General features: G+C 34.9%; 1 protein-coding gene across 1 annotated transcript in view; it reads right to left on the bottom strand.

Moving 5' to 3' along the window:
* The window catches only part of S2P (membrane-bound transcription factor site-2 protease), a 168744-nt gene that overhangs the window by 48748 nt on the left and 99681 nt on the right, over positions 1-20315 (bottom strand). Inside the window, exons 7-8 of the mRNA XM_090390136.1 lie at positions 13785-13965; positions 92-183 (exon numbers count right to left, since the gene is read on the bottom strand). Coding sequence (XP_090246262.1) covers positions 92-183; positions 13785-13965 — 273 coding nt within the window. The remainder of the gene's footprint in view (positions 1-91; positions 184-13784; positions 13966-20315) is intronic.

Genomic DNA, 20315 nt, shown 5'->3' with positions numbered 1-20315 from the left:
CACAAAAATAAATATTTCTTCAATACGAAAATTTAGCATTAAAATAAAAAAAACAACTAAATAATAAGAAATAATAAAAACTTTAAATCACCTGTTCAACATTTTTTGCAGACTTATATCTAAAACATAAATTGTTGCTACTTGTGTTGTGACAACAGTCAACAATGGTGTTCTCAAGATTTTCTACAAAAGAGAAAGAAACACATATTGATACATTGAAATACATGAGAACAAATTATACAGAGCATATATGAAACAGAAATGATGATGAGAATAAAATTCCGCATATCTATGATAATACTGTAATACTGCTATTCTTTCTGAAATTCACTGCTTGCCTACCTGTTGGATGCAAACTCTATCTCCTGTGATAATGCCACGTTTAGTAACATCAAGTTATTATAACTTGTACAAACATTGCTTTGCATGAATGTTTACCATGAGTGAAACTCATGTTAGAATTTAAAAACTTAATTTGCTATTAAACTGCTAATGGAAGAAAATCTTTGTTTAAGCCTATCTCTGAAGAATGGTCAGTTTTCAAATATGTTTCTCAATTTTAACTTACGTTAAAATACTTTGAATTGGGCTGTTTTTTAACTGTGTTAACTTTCTTTTAGCCATAATACATATTTTATAAGGTATAATCCACAAAAAAATTTTCCAAGTTGTTTAGAGCTACATATGGGGACATTGTGAGGAAGCTATAAGAATAAAACTGTCATTTATCATGTGTGTAGGGGAGTAAGGTTTTTGTACTTAATCCTCTCAGGCACTAGCCTTTTCATTTTATAAGTGGTCTAAAAGGGAGTCTGACACACCCCAATTTTACAGCCTCATAATGTAGCTACATGAAGAAAAATTCTGAAATATTGTCTTAATGGTCACCATGGTATTTTTTAAAAATTACTTTAATTATATAGGCTAATCATTGTGCCTCAATTGTTAAAAATTTATTATACAGCTGCATACAAATATTTATCCGAAATTTTTTTCTTTCCTGGTCAGGGCACTATACGTAATATAAACTAAAACTATAATGGTCATAAATGTAGTAGTAAAGTTTACTACTACATTTATGATCGTAAATAAAAAACTTGGGGGAAAAAAAATAAATAACCTGAAATAATGCCCACTTCTATATGTATCCCATTTTTAGCAGCTTATAATACAGCTGCATACAGACGTTTCTTGTTGATATGTTCTGGTGGGTGGGAGAGTTAATAATGTTTTAAAAATAAAATATCAATTTCATTGATCAATTTTGAATTTTATTTCTAATATAAGTAACTGCTTTTGGTATTTACAGAAGTCCATTTTAAACAATTTATAATGTGGCAATGTATTATAATTTTTTTTTTCCAATCAAGCCATCTCATTTTAACTGGTCTTTTTGTTAATCACCACATTAAATTCTATAAAAAATTATAAACATGCAAATCAAGTTTTTTTCCTCTCGGTGCCATTACAGTGTTTATAGAAATTACTGACCATGAAAAAAATATATACGGTATATATTAAAACAAAAAAAAACAAACAAACAAACAAACAAAAAAAATCAATGAGAACCATTCACATTTTGAATTGCAATGCAATTCTGTAGCAATCAAAAGAGTTTTGTCTAAAGTTCCTCAGTTAGGATTAAATGATTCATAGTGCCTCTGAAAAGTACAGAAAATTCTGCAATTTTGGTGAAAAACTTCAAAAATCACACTGCAATTTAACATGTGTCAGGAGAGAGAGAGAGAAAAGGTTTTTACTTATCCTCGTATGTCAAACACAGCAAGTAATCAATAGAAGGTTGAACTGAGAAAAAATCTTAAATGGATGTTAGCATACAAGATAAACAAAAAAAAAAAAAAAAAAAGTTATTTCCAAATACAACCTTCTCATATTAGAAGAAATTAATGTTATCATCACCAAAACAGAAATGTACAGCAAACAAAGCACCATAATATAAATGAAATAATATATGGACTAAATGAAATTTAAGTAGAATTATATATCAAACATCATTGATATAGTGTAATTACAGTATAAAGTACAACATCTTCAGTTAGATCTTTTTAAGTACAGATACAAATTGTTTGTTTTGCAGAGATGCATATTTCTTATAAGGTGAAATCTGGAAAGATGATACATTACACAAATTTAAAGCTCCATATTTGATGGATTTTATGATAACAAACTCATCAGGCAAATCAAAGGTAACTGTGGTACTGGACATGGTGTTCTTCAATAAGTTAAAAAAAAAAAAAAAAAAAAAAAAACAACACAGGCTTCCACATCAGATTGAACCTAGATTGAACAAAGAATCCAGGGACTATTCTGAACTCAGCAACTGCTTATCCAAATATAGTTATTGTTGGATCTCATCTTACTCAAAACCTTAAATGAAAATGGGGAGGGAATCCCCATGGACTTATGCAGGGATTCAGGGGAGGTCCCACAGACTGGAGATGTGCAAATGTATCTCCAATTCACAAAGGGGAATCAAAGGATGGCACGAGTAACTACAGACCTGTTAGTTTAACTTCTGTTGCAGGAAAATAATGGAGTCACTGGTTAAAGAAGCAATGCAGGATCATCTAGACAATACTGCAGTTATAGTTCAGACAGCATGAGTTTGTTAAGAGGAAATCTTGTCTGGCCAATCTGATTAGATACTATGATGTGATCACAAGGGAACTTGGATGCAAAAAATAATTTTGATATCATATACTTGGATTTCAGGTAAGCTTTTGACACTGTTGCATATGGAAGATTGCTGTACAAATTGGAGCAGTATGTCATTAAGGGCAAGTTGCTGCTATGGATAAAGGAGAAGACAGAGAGTGGTAATCAATGGACACTGCTCTTCGTGGACTAATGAAGTGGAGTCTCCCAGGGGTTAGTGTTGAGCCCATTGTTGTTTTCTATATTTATCAATGCTACTGATGAAGGTTTATCGGGTTTTAATATCCAAGTTTGAAGTCGATAAAAAGGTTGGCAGGTTGTTAATGATAGTAATGACAGTATGCTATTGCAACAGGATCTAGAAAAGTTGGATTGGGAACTGGCAACCAAAGTTTAACATTGACAAATGCAAAGTACCGCATATGGGTAGCAGTAACCCCAGAGTAACATACCAACTGTGCAATACTACACTCAGGGCAGTGGAGAATAAAAAAGACCTGGAGGTAATTGTGCAATCAGATATGAAGTTTTCTGAGCAGTGCAGACATGTTGTCAGAGCAGCTCGTGGGGTCTTGTCAATGATATACAGGAATAAGGAGGTGATTATCCCTTTGTATAAGGCAATGGTCAGGACACACCTTGAATACTACATACAGGTCTAGAGGTCTCATTTTAGAAAGGATGTAGAGCTGCTGGAAAGAGTACAGAGAAGGGCAACGAGATTGGTGAAGGGAACAAATGGATGCTCTTACCAAGAAAGGCTTAAGTTCTGCAAATTGCAGTGGAGACTAGGTACCTGTAAGATGATCTGATTGAGATGTAATGGTTTGAACAAGCTAATGGGATTCTTCCTCTTGCTCAGAGTCTTCCTCTTGCGCATTTCCAGACTATGCACATGAATAAGCATAAATTCAAATTGAGGAAGGATTGTTGCAGAACAGATGTGCAAAAGTTTGTCTTCAGCCAATGGGTGGTTGATTGCTGGAACAAATTTCCATCTGTTACGGAAGCTGATAGCTTAAATAAATTCAAGGAAGAACTGAACAAACGTTTGGAGCGAATGGATAGGTGGCAGCATTTCTCATGACTTGTCCCCATATGTCAACTATTCCTCTTCTTGAAATTATTTCCTTCCTTATCATCTACATTGCTAATTGATTTATAGCTTACTGCATTCTATGATGTTATTACATGTACAGTTCCACGAGGTCAATTCAACTTCAATTCTACCTTCTTTTCAGGAAAGCTCTGTTCTATATACTAGTGCTTTTCAGTGTATCTTTAAGAAATGAAAGACACTCTGGCTTTTTCAGTGGGGCTTGCAGGAAGAAAAGGAAGTCATTTGGATACTTCTCTGAAATTTTGTGTTTGTGGATAATCAGCACAACTATCAACAAAAAAATTAAATTTTTCAATCAGCAGCTCCTATCTTGTATCAAATCCTTGGGAAAGTTAAGGAAAACCTATGAAGTTACTCATGATTTTCTGCTACTTACATAGTTGCAAGGCAGCTGGAGATGTTCCTAAAACACCTTCGTTCTGTAAATTTTTCAATTGTTTAAGAAGAATTTTTATGAAATTAACACAAGATCATATGGTATTATTTACAGAAGACATTAGATGAGAAGGCCACAAATTTGGAGCTCAAAATTAATTCAATATTAAATTTATGCTGGAAAATACAGGAAGTAAGGAATTTTAATCCTTGCTACTGTTTTTTTTTTTTACTTCTGTTGCCATCATGACAAGATTATTTTTTTTAATACCTGTTTTCTTCAAGAAGCAGAACAACACACTCTCATCTACATTTAAAATAACATTATGCCCATATCCTACATAGATATGAGCATAAAAAAAAGGTACAAGGAAAACATTTTTTCCACATACCAATACTTCCTTGGTTAACATTTCCACTGTTACTACATATTGTTGTAAGTAACATTTTGCTTCTTAAGCCTACCAAGCCATCCATTTAAGTCTTTAAAATTAGTTATATTTATTCTCCTTGCAATTTGAGTTTCTTTCTCACATACAAATTGTCCACTGATGGCAACATTTTTTTACTCTCATATGTTGGAATCAGTGTATCAATTTATTTTCTAGTTCATGTGGTGAAGCGTTTGATATCCTTTCTCTCAATTGTTTTTTCTGCCACTTTTCAGGAGAGGAGCTTAAAAATTAAAAACTTTTTAATTTTATAAAAGTCTGGAAACTATTTTTGTCATGTTGCCATTACTTCAGAAGTCACTTCACGGTACATTTTTTCAATGGGAAATTTGAGCTCTTCTTTTTTTCATCATTCATAGCTGCAGAAAACAGTCTTTTTTAAGGGTTTCATTCACTGTACTATATACTGAATAGAGTATGCTACTTTTCTTCTTTCAATTACTTTTATGTATTTTTTTTATTTAAACAAGTTTTTGAGAAGAGTATCAATATACTATCTATCTTTGACATGTATCTGATTTAAAGGGAACTTCAGAACTTCTCTTCAAGTGAATTTCTTAACATAGAGTAAAAAAATATGTGAAGGTCCTAAAGTCTCGAAACTTTATTAGACAGTTGAACAGACAACTTCAGTAGTCGAATTAGTGGGTCTCAACTTCAAGTTGTGAATTTCTTAATTGAAATTCTGTCTCTAAAATGTGGGTAAGCTTTGTATGATTTAATGTTTCAGTTCAAAAACAATGTACTTAAAATGTGGTCAAAACTTTAAATTGAGGTTCCATTAAACCAGTGATAGCAAACCAATGGCATCTATATACCACACATACAAAATACACCAGCACATTAAAATCTCTCTACCTTGTGGTGACAAATTCATCTGTTCTCTCTACCGTTCTCCCAACTCCACTAATCACTTGGAGGTCTTTGACATCCTCTCTTTGCAACTTGACTTTCTCCAGTCCAACATTCCTAACAGTGACGTAATTTTCCTTGGTGATTTTAATGTTCACAACTCCAGCCGGCTTCTTTTTTCTAGTCACACCAACCCAGCTGGTCGAGATGCTGAGGCTTTTGCAATTACTAATGACCTTGCACAGATTGTTCATTTACCTACAAGAATACTGGACAATCCTAACCATGCAGCCAACACGCTTGATCTTTTTCTCACAAACAACCCTTCTAAGTACAATAGTTGAAGTGAGTGGTCCCTTAGGCACCTCAGAACACAACTTGGTGATTGTCTCTTCTCCAATGGAGCCTTTATCTCATGGCTATTCCCAACCTCGTATTGTTTGGCATTACATGAATTCAAAATGGAATGATCCGTGAGATTTCTTTTCTTCTTTTCCTTGGTCGGATTACTGTTTCAAACTTCTGATGTCAACGTTTGCTCAGATCGTGTCAGTGAAATTATTCTTGTAGGAATGGAATCCTTTATTCCACACTCCACTTTAAAATCTCGTCCTTTATCTAAACCTTGGTTTTCCAATAAATGTGCTAAGGTTGTTCAAGAAAATAATGTTGCATATCGTAATTGGCTTGTTTCCAAATCTTCAGATTCATTTTCTGCCAACTCGCAACAATTGTAAAGCAGTTATTAATCAGTTCAAACTAGATTTTGAACAGGCTAAGAGTAGAAAACTTGCTTTTTGCCCTAATGGTAGCCGAGCATTCTAGTCTCTTGATTGGCTGCAACTTTTTCCCATCTCTGCTCCCAACTCTGTCAAAAAATCAGATGGTTCTGCTGTCATAAAGCTGACCTGCTAGCATCCCATTTTATTTCCAACTCTTGTATCAATGATCTTGGTAAAACACCTCCAACCATTCCCAACACACTCCATTCAATGCCTCCTGTGGTCTTCCGTCAAAAAGATGTCAGAAGGATTTTGACGAATCTTGATGCTAAGAAAGCTCCAGGGGGTCCCGATGGTATTTCTCCACTTGTTCTCAAAACCTGTGCTCCTGAACTTATTCCTGTTATTTGCTGCCTTTTTTCACTTTCTTATTCCAAAGGTGTTTTTCCTTCTGCTTGGAAATTTGCTCATATCAAGCCAGTTCCTAAAAAGGGTGACAAATCCCTGCCATCAAATTATCCTCCCATTGCAATTACTTCTACTCTTTCTAAAAGGTGCCTCCGTAGCCAGGTGCAGCAGTGCGTAGTGCACACTTCTTGATTAGGCTGGGGTTCGATCCCATGACCACCAAATATGGAGGATGCGGAAAAGTCAGCGAATGACTACCACTTATCCCCCAGAGCAATATGGCCATAGTTGCTAATGCTCCTAAAAACCAAATGACAACAACATAACAACAACAACTCTTTCTAAAGTAATGGAGAAATCAATTAACCACCAACTCTTAAACTACATAGAAACCTTCTGTCTGATCAATGATCGCAAGTATGGATTCCGTCAGTGTCGATCCACTGGTGATATTCTCGCTCATGTTACCCATTTATGGACAAATTCAATGGAAAAGTTCGGGGAAACACAAGCAGTTGCTCTTGACATCTCAAAGGCTTTCGATCGTGTTTTGCATAAAGGTCTCCTAAACAAGCTTCCATCTTATGGTTTGCCAACTGTTTTTTGCAAATGGTTATCCAGTTTTCTCTCTGATCGCTCACTGAGGGCGATGGTAGATGGCTCTCTGTTTTCTAACTTTTCCACTAATGCTGTGTCCCCCCAAGGTTCAGTTCTTTCTACCACTCTTTTACTCTTGTATATTAATGACTTTCTTCCATTGACTGGAAATCCTATCCATAGTTTTGCTGATGATAGCACGTTGCATTCCACTTGGCGCCTCTGTAGCCAGATGGACAGGAGCAGCAGTGCGTAGCACACGCTTCTTGATTACACAGGGGTTCGAGCCTGTGACCACCAAATATGGAGGGTGTGGAAAGGTCAGGGAATGACCACCGCATATCCCCGGAGCAATATGGCCTTAGTTGCTAATGCTCCTAAAAACCAAATAATAAACAACAAACAAGCATTCCACTTTCCATTTTGAGAAACCTTACCCTGCTCAATCAACTTCAACTTCTCGAATATCCTCTACCAATTCCTTAAATGCTGATCTCCAGATAATTCTCCACTGAAGCAAAGACAACTTAGTTGATTTCAACCCTTCTAAAACTCAATCTTGTCTTATATCTCGCAAAAAGGATTCTTCTGCTCCTATGCTTATCTTTGGTGACACTCCAATTTCTAGGCAAAATAATATATCTCTTTTGGAGATTACCCTGACTTCTAATCTCTCTTGGCACAAGCACATTACAAATATTGCTTCCTCTGCATCTAAAAAACTTGGTTTTCTCTTTCGCTCTCGGTGTTACTTTTCTTCCAAACAGCTGTTCACTCTGTACAAATCACAAATCTGCCCTACCATAGAATGTTCCCACATCTGGGGCAGTGCCCCCAAAACCTCTCTCAGGCTTCTAGATTCCATTCAGAAGAGGGCAGTCAGGTTAATTAATGACTCATTTCTAACAGAGTCTCTCCACTTGCTGTCTCATAGACGTTGTTTCTTCTGCATGCCTTTTCTACAGATACTTCCATGGGCACCGAATTGGCTTCTATAATTCCCACTCTCTCTTTCAAAACAGTCCGAACACATGCCGTCACCAACCAACATCCATTTACTGTCCAACTTCAAACTCACAGAACCAACTTTTCATCTTCCTTGTTTATTCATTCAACTGCCGTTTTCTGGAACAAACTTCCTTTGTACGCATTTCCTGAAAATTACAGTCTACAGAAGTTCAAGTCTAATGTCAACAAAATCTTCTTTTGTCTTCTCAACCTCCAACCCAAGCACGGTACTAAGTACTATAGGTTCTAATACCTCTCGTGTTTGGGGTTTTCATAAAAAAAAAAAAAAAAAACATGGCAAACCATAAATACTTTATACTATAAGTAGTGATTTTTTTGTAAAAAAAAAAATAGGTGCTGGTACTCATCCTTTGCTATCAGGAAAAACTGAAAATTAAAAGGATATGAAAAGTACTCTAAAATTTTTTTCCTGATATTGTTACTTTAGTAGTAATGTTTTTGGAATAAGAACAACAAATTAAGTATATTAACTCACAGTTTATTAAGCATAAATTTATTAAAGTATATAAAAAAATAAGTAAAAATTAATAAAATAAGTAAAATAATTTCATAATAAAGTTTTTGTAGAATATTCCAAATTTTTATTAAGTTCTCATCCTGACTATGCTGACTTCTTTTCTTACTGTGTGTGTGTCTGTTGCTGAATGACATTTCTGAAGCAGCCACGAATCGACATATTTTGCTGAATCAAAGCTTATCAGTGGTGGGCCTATAATTTTAAGGAATAGTAGTGAAGAAATTGTTTTTGTCATCAATTAAGATCTGGTTGAGCTGACCATCAGATTCCTTTGTGAAAATCCTCGTTCACTTTCACTCGATGAAATTGGTATCGTACACAGAGTGTTCATTAAATGCTTCAGTTCTTCTGAAACCATCTTATCAATTAGGTATCCCCCAAATCCATGAACTGCATCTCTTTCATTTAACTGTAACCTAATTGACAATTTTCTAACTTCATTTTCACCAAATGCCAACATTTCATGTTTAGATTTAATGCATTCGTTGTCTTAATTTTCTTTCTCTGGTCATTGATATTTTCACTAGTTCTTTGAACTTGTTGTTAAATTTTGAATTTTCTCCTTTTTTTTTTTTTTTTTTTTTGTTTTTGAAACTGTCCTCTTGATTTACAATGTAATGCTAATAATCCCAGATGTGAAAACTGTTCAGTAAATAATTATATTTTGACTCATTTGGTATAATCTAAAGCGTACCTGAGTTATTTAAAGGTGATGCAGTTGGTTGAGGAATGAAGAAAGAGGGAATCAGATTTAACTCAGTTAAGTACACTGGTCTGTGTGTGTGTAGGGGAGAACGAATGAAAATTCAGCAATACTTTAGCTGAGCAGGCATTTGAGGTAGATGGATGGAAGGTAATGAGACAGGCTGGCATAGAATGTTTGGGTTTTTTAATTATACAGAGCAACAGTACTGTACTTCTGTAACTTAGCATTAGTAGAGGCACGCGATGCAAGAAAGCAAGCTTATGCAGCATCAGCAAAAAAAAAGCTCCGATTTCACCCCTCCATTCGTTCCAAATATCTGTCCAGCTCAGCCCTAAATTTATTTAGGCTATCAACTTCCACGAAAAAAGATGTAAGTAGTAGTAATAGTGGCATGTGATGCTAGAAAGCAAGTGTATGAACTTATGCAGCATCAGCCAAAAAAATCACACCATTCCCTCCAAATGCCTGTCCAGTTCCTCCTTAAATTTATTCAACCTACCAACTTCCACAACAACAGATGGAAGTTTGTTCCAGCAATTAACCACCCGCTGGCTAAAGGCAAATTTCCGCACATCTATTCTACATCTGCCCTTTCTTAATTTGAATTTATGCCCCCTTAGGTTCGTAATCTGAACAAGTGGAAGGATCCCATCAGAATTCAGCGTGCTCAACCCATTCAAGGCCTTGTACATCTCAATCAGATCACCACGCAGGTGCCTAGTCTCCAGCCACTGCAATTTGCAGAACTTAAGCCTCTCTTGGTAAGAGGATCCCTTCACTCCCCTTACCAATCTTGTTGTCCTTCTCTGTACATGCTCAAGCAAATTTACATCCTTCCTAAATTGAGGCCTCCAGACCTGTACGCAGTACTCAAGGCGTGGCCTGACCATTGCCTTATACAGAGGAACAATCACCTCCTTTTCCCTGCTAGCAAAATTCCTATATATCATTGACAAAACCCCATGACCTGCCCTGGCAGCATTGCTCAGAAAACTTCATATCTGACTGCACAATTACTCCCAGATCTTTTTCATTTTCTACCACCTTAAGTGTAGTACCACACAGTTGGGACGTTTCTCTGGGGTTACTTCTACCCATATGCAGTATTTTGCATTTGTCAAGGTTAAACTTCAGTTGCCACTTCTTAGCCCATCTGCCCAAATTATCTAGATCCTGTTGCAGTAGCACACTGCCATTGCTGTCATTAACAACCCTGCCAACCTTTGTATCATCTGCAAACTTCGACATTAAACCTGATATACCTTCATCAATATCATTGATAAATATACAAAACAACAGTGGACCCAACACCGAACCCTGTGGCACTCCACTAATAACATTAGTCCATGAAGAGCAGCACCCATTGATTACCACCCTCTGTCTTCTCCCACTTAACCATTATTTTTATCCATTGTAGCAACTTACCCTTAATACCATTCTGCTCCAATTTGTACAATAGTCTTCCATGCGCAAAGTGTCAAAAGCTTTCCTGAAATCCAAATATACAATATCAAAATTATTTTTTGCATCCAGTTCCTTTGTAACCACATCATAATATCCTATCAAATTTGTCAGACAAGACTTTCCCTTAACAAACCCATGCTGGGTCTGAATTATTGCTGCAGTCTTGTCTAGATGATCCTGCAATGCATCTTTAACCAGTGACTCCATTATTTTACCCGGAACAGAAGTTAAACTAACTGGTTTGTAATTACTCATGTCGATCCCCCTTTGTGAATTGGGGATACATTTGCACATCTCCAGTCCGTGGGAACCTCCCCTGAGTCCAAGGATGCTCTCATAATTATGGCTAAGGGTTTGCTTAGTTGCTTTGCCGCCTCCTTTAATATAACTGGACAGATCCCATCCATCCCAGGTGCTTTTCTTATGTTTAACTTCAACAATTTCTCCTCCTTTTTCCTGTTTGGTAATAAAGGATTAATATATATATATATAAATAATACACTAAATGTAGTCACACCGCTGACTTGTATAATGACATCTATAACCTAAATTAACCAAAGAAGTAAAAATTATTAGAGAGCCTCAGAACAATTCATGTATTACAAGTGAACACTTTTCGTTGCCTATTTTATAAACATCAATGCAGAGTAGCATTACTGAACTATGGGCTGAAAAAGAGTTTGAGGATGGACCCCTGAAAGCTTTTGAGACTGGATAAAAAATAATTTAATATATATTATAAAGTTCACAATGATTTTAAACAAGATATAACAATGAATGGACCAACTACAGAAAACCAAACAACTTCTGCGAGTATCAAATAATTTGCTAGAGGATTCCACAAAACAGATGTAATGCAAATGTAATGGGAAAATCCAGAACAATTAATACAACTATGAAAAACATGTGAGAAACACTGAACAAACTATAGGTCTAGCAATGACATTGAAAGACAAGGCTCTGCTAGTTAAACTGTTTTATCATTTGAGGGAAAGTGCAGTTGTGCTTAAAGATAAACCTCACCACAAAACCACAAGTGCACCCTAATGAGTACCAGAAGGCAGCAGAGTGCCTTCCGGCACTTGTTTGCCAGTTTAAAATTATAGTGTATGTATGTCCTTGTGTTGTGTTCAGGAGACAATAAAGGAGAAACAGCAAAATAAAAAAAAAAATGAAAACCAAGTGAATAAAACTGTGCCAACAAAAGAAAACAACAAATTCCAAGTATATTGGGGTTCCCACCAAACATTTACAAGTTCTAGTTTTCTAAATTTTTCACTATTATGCTGTCAATACCAATGAAGTGGCAACGGAAATTATTAGGCAAAAAAAAAAAAAAAAGAGACCACACAATTGTAAAATTTACTTTGAGAATGAAATCAATGAGATTACAAAATCTTACCTTAAAAGCTGATCTCTTTCTTCAAATAATGAATACACATTGCTCTTTAATCTTAATAACCAGTTTGAAGAATTGTTCCATCTCAAAAATTGTTATGTGGTCAACTTCCAAATTTTAAGCAATGTGTCCCTCTTTTTAAAGTGTACCAAGATAAATACTCTAGCCTCAGTAAAACATGCAATGATCTTTAGCATTACAGCTGTGCTTATTCCATCAAAATAATAGTCACGCAAATAACTATGATTACTTTCCTCTCCTTACTTGCATAAAAATTTATGCAGAAACACAACTGACCATGAAAATAAAATATATTCACATCTTCCTAAGTGATTAAAGAAGGGCTATTTTATAATTTTAAAAGTTTTACATTGCTTCTTCTATATCTCTAAAAACCATTGCCTAGTGCCATGCGATTTGCAGTATCAAGTCTGTGACAATAACATATAAATGGGTGTGTGTGTGTGTGTGTGTCAGACATATTACAACAATATACATCCAATTATTGGAGATTGGAAAATTGTTTGCAAGTAAAAATAATGTCTTCATGCCAAACTTACTTAGAGTTTGGGGGCTTCCATTAGGCATACATGAAAACATAATAAATGATAAAACTAGTTAAGAAGATTAACCATTCTACAAAAGAAGGTAATGCAAGTCAAGAAGCCTGCTGAGCAATTAGCAGCAAAAGATCATCGTAGGACTGTGAATGAATGAATGTGAATTCAGGGATAGCCATTAGAAAAGTTCATACGATTCTATGGATTTTTCTTCATCACCATCTGTACAAGATCCAATAGCTGTAGAATTTAGGTTTATCTGCGCAGTTGATCATTTTGGTATCCCATACAAAAAATTTTTGTTGTGAAATGAATACCATCAATCTTCATTTCATAACAGTGGTCAAATGTTTGACTACTTCTCAACTAAAAAAAAAAAAAAAAAATGAAATGCCCATATCCTTCATTGTATTCTGCATTTTATGAGACCTTGAAGCTGTTTTGCTGAGTTTACAGCAAAAACTTTATATAAATTCCTTGATCCTTCCTATCAGACATTTCAAAATTTGAAGAACATACTGAAGACATGTACACTTAAAGGATGATTGCACAACAATGCAGCATGTGATAGTGGCAAAACTCCAGATTTACTCATAAAAAAATAATACAACAGTTCCCAGTGTCACAAAGCTGTACTGCACACCATTCATACATCTTAGATACATGAATATAAAAAAGATTTTTGGCTAGCACTTTGTTTTATTTCATTAATTGCTACTCAAAAATTAATGGAAAAATTTTATTCTTATTGTAGCACAATCTGCTGTTCTTATTGTAGCACTAAGAATTAAATAATCAGCATTAAAAACTTGATTAATAATTATTACTATATGGATAAAACAATGAAGACAGCATTTTTACTAACATCTTTACATACAGCATAATTACTAAGTTGCATATTTCTTACTTTTTCTTGCCATGTTCTCTTTTTGTATAAACTGCAATGAAGTACAATATCCATTTTGTAAATTAATAGATAAATATACTATACAAGACTTCCAGGATTCCTCATCTACAACAGGGCAGAAGTTTAGTGACTTTATTTGATCTCCCACTTGGAGTCCTCCTGGTCCTGCAATCCCAGATTCCTAAGTGTATTATAAATTTATGCATTTACTTTAACTAAATAAGTTAAAGATTCAGTATGAGGAGGGAATTCAATACTTATTTAATAAATTTTATGATTGTATACTAAAGTAAGTTACAAACCTTTATGATAAGGTGTTAGAAAATTTATGTGCAAACTGTCTCTGCAAGATAAAAACAAAATCATCTACAAATAATTTTTTTTTGGGTCTTCAATGTTCATAATGAAAGTTCACTTGTATTGAAACCCTCCTTAAGACTTGGTCTTTATTTTTTAATTCTGAAGCATTCATTTTAGCTGTTGTTAGCACACAGACTCTCTTTTTTATTTTATTTTTTAATAAAAAAGGTTAAATTTAAATGGTAGTTTCTATCAATGAAATCTTATATATATATACATACACAGTGGTGGACAAAAAAACTGCATCACCTTAAAAAAAGTAACATTTGTAGTGAAACATATAAGGCATCGTTTGATTAGTCATTTTGTTTGTCGCAAAGCAAAGGTATTGCATTAGATAACACTTCTATTGCATCAGACAGTAATTGCAAGGTATTGCATCAGCCATTTCTATAAATACAGCATTAGAAGGGTATACACGCTCATCAGTATCTTGTTTTTTGGAGGTGTAAGCATGGCTTCATATGTTCAGTTGATACCAAGAAAAAAAAGTAGTTGTTGTTCTGTCCCAGGAAGGACTTTCTACATGTGCTATCGCTGATAAAATAGGCTGCCACTAGTAAACAGTATTCTGGGTGCCGAAATTAAAGCGTGAAACCAGTGATGTGAAGAGAAGACCTGGATCAGGAAGTAAGAGAGTGACTACGCCTTCCCAAGATCGATATTTGAAACTGCTATTCCTTTGTAATTGCCATGCTAGTGTTCCTAATCTAAAACTGGACTTTGAGATGGCCTCTGGTGTTGAAACAAGTGCACGAACTATCCAAAGATGGCTTTCAAAATGTGGTCTGCATGCCTATTGGCCAGGAAGAAGCCTTTGTTGACCCAACAAAGGAAGAAGCAACTTGCTTGGGCTAAAATGCATGTTTCATGGAAAAAAATATTAATGGGACACCATCATCTTTTCTGACAAATTGAAATTCAACCTGCAAGGCTCGGATGGGAAGCGATATATCAAAAGATGAAAATTGGAGGCATACCATCTTGACTGCATAACACCGACTCTAAAGTTCGCCGCTGGTCAGATGGTCTGGGGATGCATAACAAGCAAAGGGGTGGGGCAAATTAAAGTTTATTAACTGAACGGTGAATGCAGAAACCTACACTGCTATCTTGGAGGAGTGCCTGAAATCCATTATTAGGGATCACCACCCAGACGTCCAAAACTGCATTTTTCAACACCTTGCCACACAGCAAAATTGGTAAATTTTATGCTATTTAGATTTAATAATGAGTTTGTCTTCTTGTCTCATAAGGCTTAAAACATACTTACATTGATGTTTTCCCTCGTTTTTCTCCCTTAAGGTGCAGTCATACCTCAGAAATGCTGGCATTACAGTGTTGGACTGGCTCAGCAACAGTCCAGATCTGAACCCTACTGAAAATTGCTGGTACATAACGTCATATAAAATTGCTCAGAAAGAGCCAACAAGTAAGATTCAGCTGCAGGAGAGCATTGTAAGGGAGTGGTACCACGAAATTGGGCAACCGTATATCCAGAAGTTGATTAACTCTGCCAGATCGTTGCAAGGCTGTAATTGCAGCTCGAGGAGGAACAACATAATATTGAGGATTTATTTTGCTGCTTGCCAGTACATAATACTATTATGTTAACTTGTCATTTCAGTTTGTACACGTAAATGCAATAAAATTTGTTTGGTTGTCATGGTTGCCATTTGCATGATTTCTCATATTTCTATTAATTACGCATTTTACCCTTTGGGAAGATATTTATGGCAATTAGGCATATCAGGTGGAGTCTTTTTATTGGATTTTATTCACAGAGATATATATCCCATCTAACAAATGCATTTCGAATATTTCTGCAACCCACAATGCAATGCAAAACACATTATTTGCAAAATTTACAAGTGATACAGTTTTTTTATATATATATATAAAATCCTTAAAGATTACAAAAGCCTTTAATGCAAATGATTTGTAACTATATTTTAAATTCTAATGTTAATTTGTGATGATTGATTGTGCAAGTGTCATTGTAAATCTGTATTTTTAAAATTCTAATGTATTGGTTATATTTCTGTACAAAAAAAAATCCATTTTTTAAAATTAATATAACCAATACCATAATGTTCAAGGAACTGCTTGTGATAATTATATACACTGTACTACTGCAATGCAATGCAACTAACATGGGAGTCAATAATATAAATTCAAAACCATACATAAAATTAAAGAAAAAATTTACATATGGCATAATAAGATAATTCTTATCAGACAGAAATTAGCCATAAGGGTCTGAGTGCTGCTGCATCCTAATGGGCAAAAAATTCCCTTTTAACATTGAAGAGAAAACCTAATGTGGTGAAAGCTGAGATTTACATGATGAAGCTACTAAATAACATGTATATGATAGTAAACCTATTCAAAGAGGAATAAGGCAGTTCAACCAACATTAGAATACCTGTTTATTTCCAGTTGGAAATTACATACTGAATGGGAATCAGCTGTTTTGTGGCATATTGCTACCACTTAATCAGTTACTGCTACTTCATCATTACATAGATCAGAAAGGCCAGAGGTTTGACATGAGTCAGATTGTTGGCCTTTCTGATCTATAACAATGAAGTAGGAATGAAAACAATTACTGATAAAGTGGAGAATATACCATAAAACATCTGATTTCCAACTGGAAATAAACAGGTATTCTAATGTAGGTTGAAGTGCTCTATTCCTCTTCTGACAAATTTTACATTACCTATGTAAAACTTGTCAAAAGGTTAAGACAGTAACATGTTATAAAAAACATTTATTATTAACTCCTTTATTTAAATGTTTATTATTATGCACAGTGGGAAGAAAGGAAAGAAATTTTATGCCCTGGGTAACCTAATAGTATGAAGACTAAAATTGCAAGTTCCTTCATTGTTGTTTCTATTTCAATTTTAACTTTTCTAAACAATTCCAAGAAGGAATATCTGGGATGGATGGAGAGGCTTGCAAAACAATGAAAAGATCAGAGATCAAACAAAGTTTTTGAGAAATTCAACTTAAAACTTATTAGACTGATAATCAATCAGTTGCATATCTTCAAATTTCAATTGACAATAAGCATTAGATTAACAAATCTCAGTTAATGATTAGCAGTAACATGAGTTAATGTTATTTATCAATACTGATAAATAACATTAACTCATGATAAGTAACAACTAATAAGGATGAACTAAATTTCCTTGTCACCAAAATCTTTCCTTCCCCATTAAATCAGTTCGTTAAGTATAAAAGTATGATTTCATTCCTGTAGCTTTGATTTTTATAACAAGGGTTAGTATATGAGTTAAAATTGTCAAACACATATAGTGGGAGGGTTATAAGTGATTACCATACAGATGTCAACCATATATGATAGACATTCTGTATTAATAGCTTTATTGTTAATAAAGCTATTAATACTAACAATTGCTTGTCTTAATCCGTGTGTGTGTGTTTTAAGAAACTTATCTTATTGCATGGTATCACTGCTATTGACACTGTGAGACAACATGGCAGGGACTTACACACACACACACACACAAACTTTTTTTTTTTAAATACTGTGAAAGGCTATTATGTATTTCTAGTTTCTCAGTTAGGTACACTATACTCAACAAAACCAGTACCTAACCTAATGGGTATATAGTAATTAAGATGATGATCCAGTCAATTTTCTCTCCCAATCTTTAGGAAGATAATATTCTTATTACTGATAATAATTAATAATAACATTTTTGGAAAACTTTTCTGTACTTGAGTGATAAATACAAGAAAGCTTTCAATAATGCTACTTAACAACCTTTAAGTAATACATGTAACACATATACCTGTAATGTAAACATTCAAATTCAGAGTTATTTCATAACTCTGATTTCAAAACAAGGTTTTATGTGAGATTTACATAAGACCTTGTTTTTACTCTAGCAAAAGTTGACTTGTAGTTATGAACAAAATATGTAATTATTCAGAGAAATTAATAGCACACCAGCCACATTTGGCAGTAATTAGGGCTCACAATACTGGTCAAAATCTTAATATCGGTATTTTTAATTTATGAAACCGGGATACCGGCATTCCAAAAAAAAAAAACATTTTTCACAATAAATTTTGATGACAATTAGGTGCAATAAAGTGAGGAAAAAACAAGTAATTACTTGAATTCACATTTCAAATCATACTTTTATTACAATAATAAATATTTTAGCAAAAATTATTAAACATACAGTTATTCTAAAAACAAAACAATAAAGCATCCACACTACCTGTCCGAATAAAGTGAGCTCTTAAGAAACTCAATAGTGTTATCGTTTAAACTGGATCTAATTTTGGTACATATTTAATTAGCGGCAGAAAATGTCCTTTTGGATTCTATGCTGGTTGGTACTTTATACTGAAATAGTCCTAGATGAGTTGCAGTTTAACCTTCCCCATTATTCCCTCACCTTCAAAAAATCTTATTTCATTTTTATCAAAAATGAAAAATATTTCCTTTTTGACTTTTTATGGCACTGTATCTGAGCTAATGAAAGAAAGGGACTGACGGTTAAGCTTTGTGAGGAAACCAAATCTAAGTTGTGTGTGTGTGTGGGGGGGGGGGGTTATTTATTTATTTATTAATTTTTATTTCCCTTTACCTTAGTATCGCCATCAGTGGCCCTTGTTATGATTTTCATACAGCAGCTCCCCCTCAAGCACTAAGCCCCACAAGCTACCTGACTGCATTAAAAAATGAGAATTTCCAGGAGCTGAAGAGTATTACCCCCCCACACAAGTATTTATATTATATGAGTTGTCAGTTTCTCAAGAGCAATGACACAAATATAAAACAAAAGTCATTTATCATACAAAACTACTTACAATACATAACTGGTGTTCATTTACATCTAATCTCTTAATTTTTCTCATTTAATCTGTTAATACATGCTATCATTTCCGTAAAATTTCTCTCAATTAACAATCTCAACTCTCTCTACAACTTCAAACACTAAACTAATTCAATGTTAATAACTTCCTCATATTTCTCTTAATCACCAATATCAATTCTCTTCACAACAGCAATCCATAAGTCGCTAACTTAACGCTAACAATTCCATGTAATCTCTCTTAATTTAGCAATATCAATTTTCTCTACAACTTCAACCAATAAACTAACTCAATACTAAACATTTCCTTATTTCTCGTGTTTCTTCAACTTCAACCTTACTCTAAAATAATCTCCCACTTTATCTAAGTACCATTTCCAAAACAAGAGAGTTCAGAGAACTTACCTTCCTTATCTTTCACGGGCGCCTCCGTAGCCAGGTGGGAAGGAGCAGCAGTGCATAGCACACGCTTCTTGATTAGACCGGGGTTCGAGCCTGTCACCACCAAATACGGAGAATGCGGAAAGGTCAGGGAATGACCACCGCATATCCCGGAGCAATATGGCCTTAGTTGCTAATGCTCCTAAAAACAAACAAACAAACCTTATCTTTCACAGTGGGATTCCTTTGTACGGGTTCCTTCCACAGAGTGCGGTGATGTCTCCCTCTTCTTAGTTGAACTCTGCATCTCTGCCGTATAGGTCTTCCAGTACTCTCTTATTTCAAGAACAGTTCTCTGTTAATACTGAAGGAAATTACCACAGCAGTAGTAGTAGAAGCCAAGGCACTATCTGACTGGCCTGTTATTCAACTTCCGGATTAATTTATAGCACAGGAACATGCCCGGCAGAACCCATCACTTTATAGCTGGACACTCCCAGAACTGAACTCAGAACTACCACTGGAAGTTGTATCGAGACAGTGTTAGGTAGGTCGGAAAACTGCTAGCTTGGGGGGGGCGGGATACAAGGACTAATAGATTAACAGTAGCCACTGGTAGAGGTGAAAGTGATTCTTGCACTGCTTCTATTGGAATGAGCAGCAGCCTGGAAAACAAGATGCAGGGTATTTCAGAGACTGCTGAGAGTCATTGCGGCACAAGTAAACACATGGGTTGTGTTAGGCTAGCTAAGAATAGGAACAGGTGCATGTATACTTGCATGTACACCAATGCTAGCGGTTTCGTAAATAAATTTGATGAATTTGAGGCATTGCTCAAAACATCAAAGGCAAATACTGTTGGGATATCAGAGACGTGGTGTCACACAGATATAAGGAATGTAGAACTGGAATTTGGGGAGTACAATGTGTACAG

Source organism: Mastigoproctus giganteus, chromosome 1 (assembly GCF_048544385.1).
Source record: "Mastigoproctus giganteus isolate SK-2022 chromosome 1, ASM4854438v1, whole genome shotgun sequence".
Taxonomy (NCBI): Eukaryota; Metazoa; Arthropoda; class Arachnida; order Uropygi; family Thelyphonidae; genus Mastigoproctus; species Mastigoproctus giganteus.
This window is presented reverse-complemented; position numbering and strand designations above follow the sequence as displayed.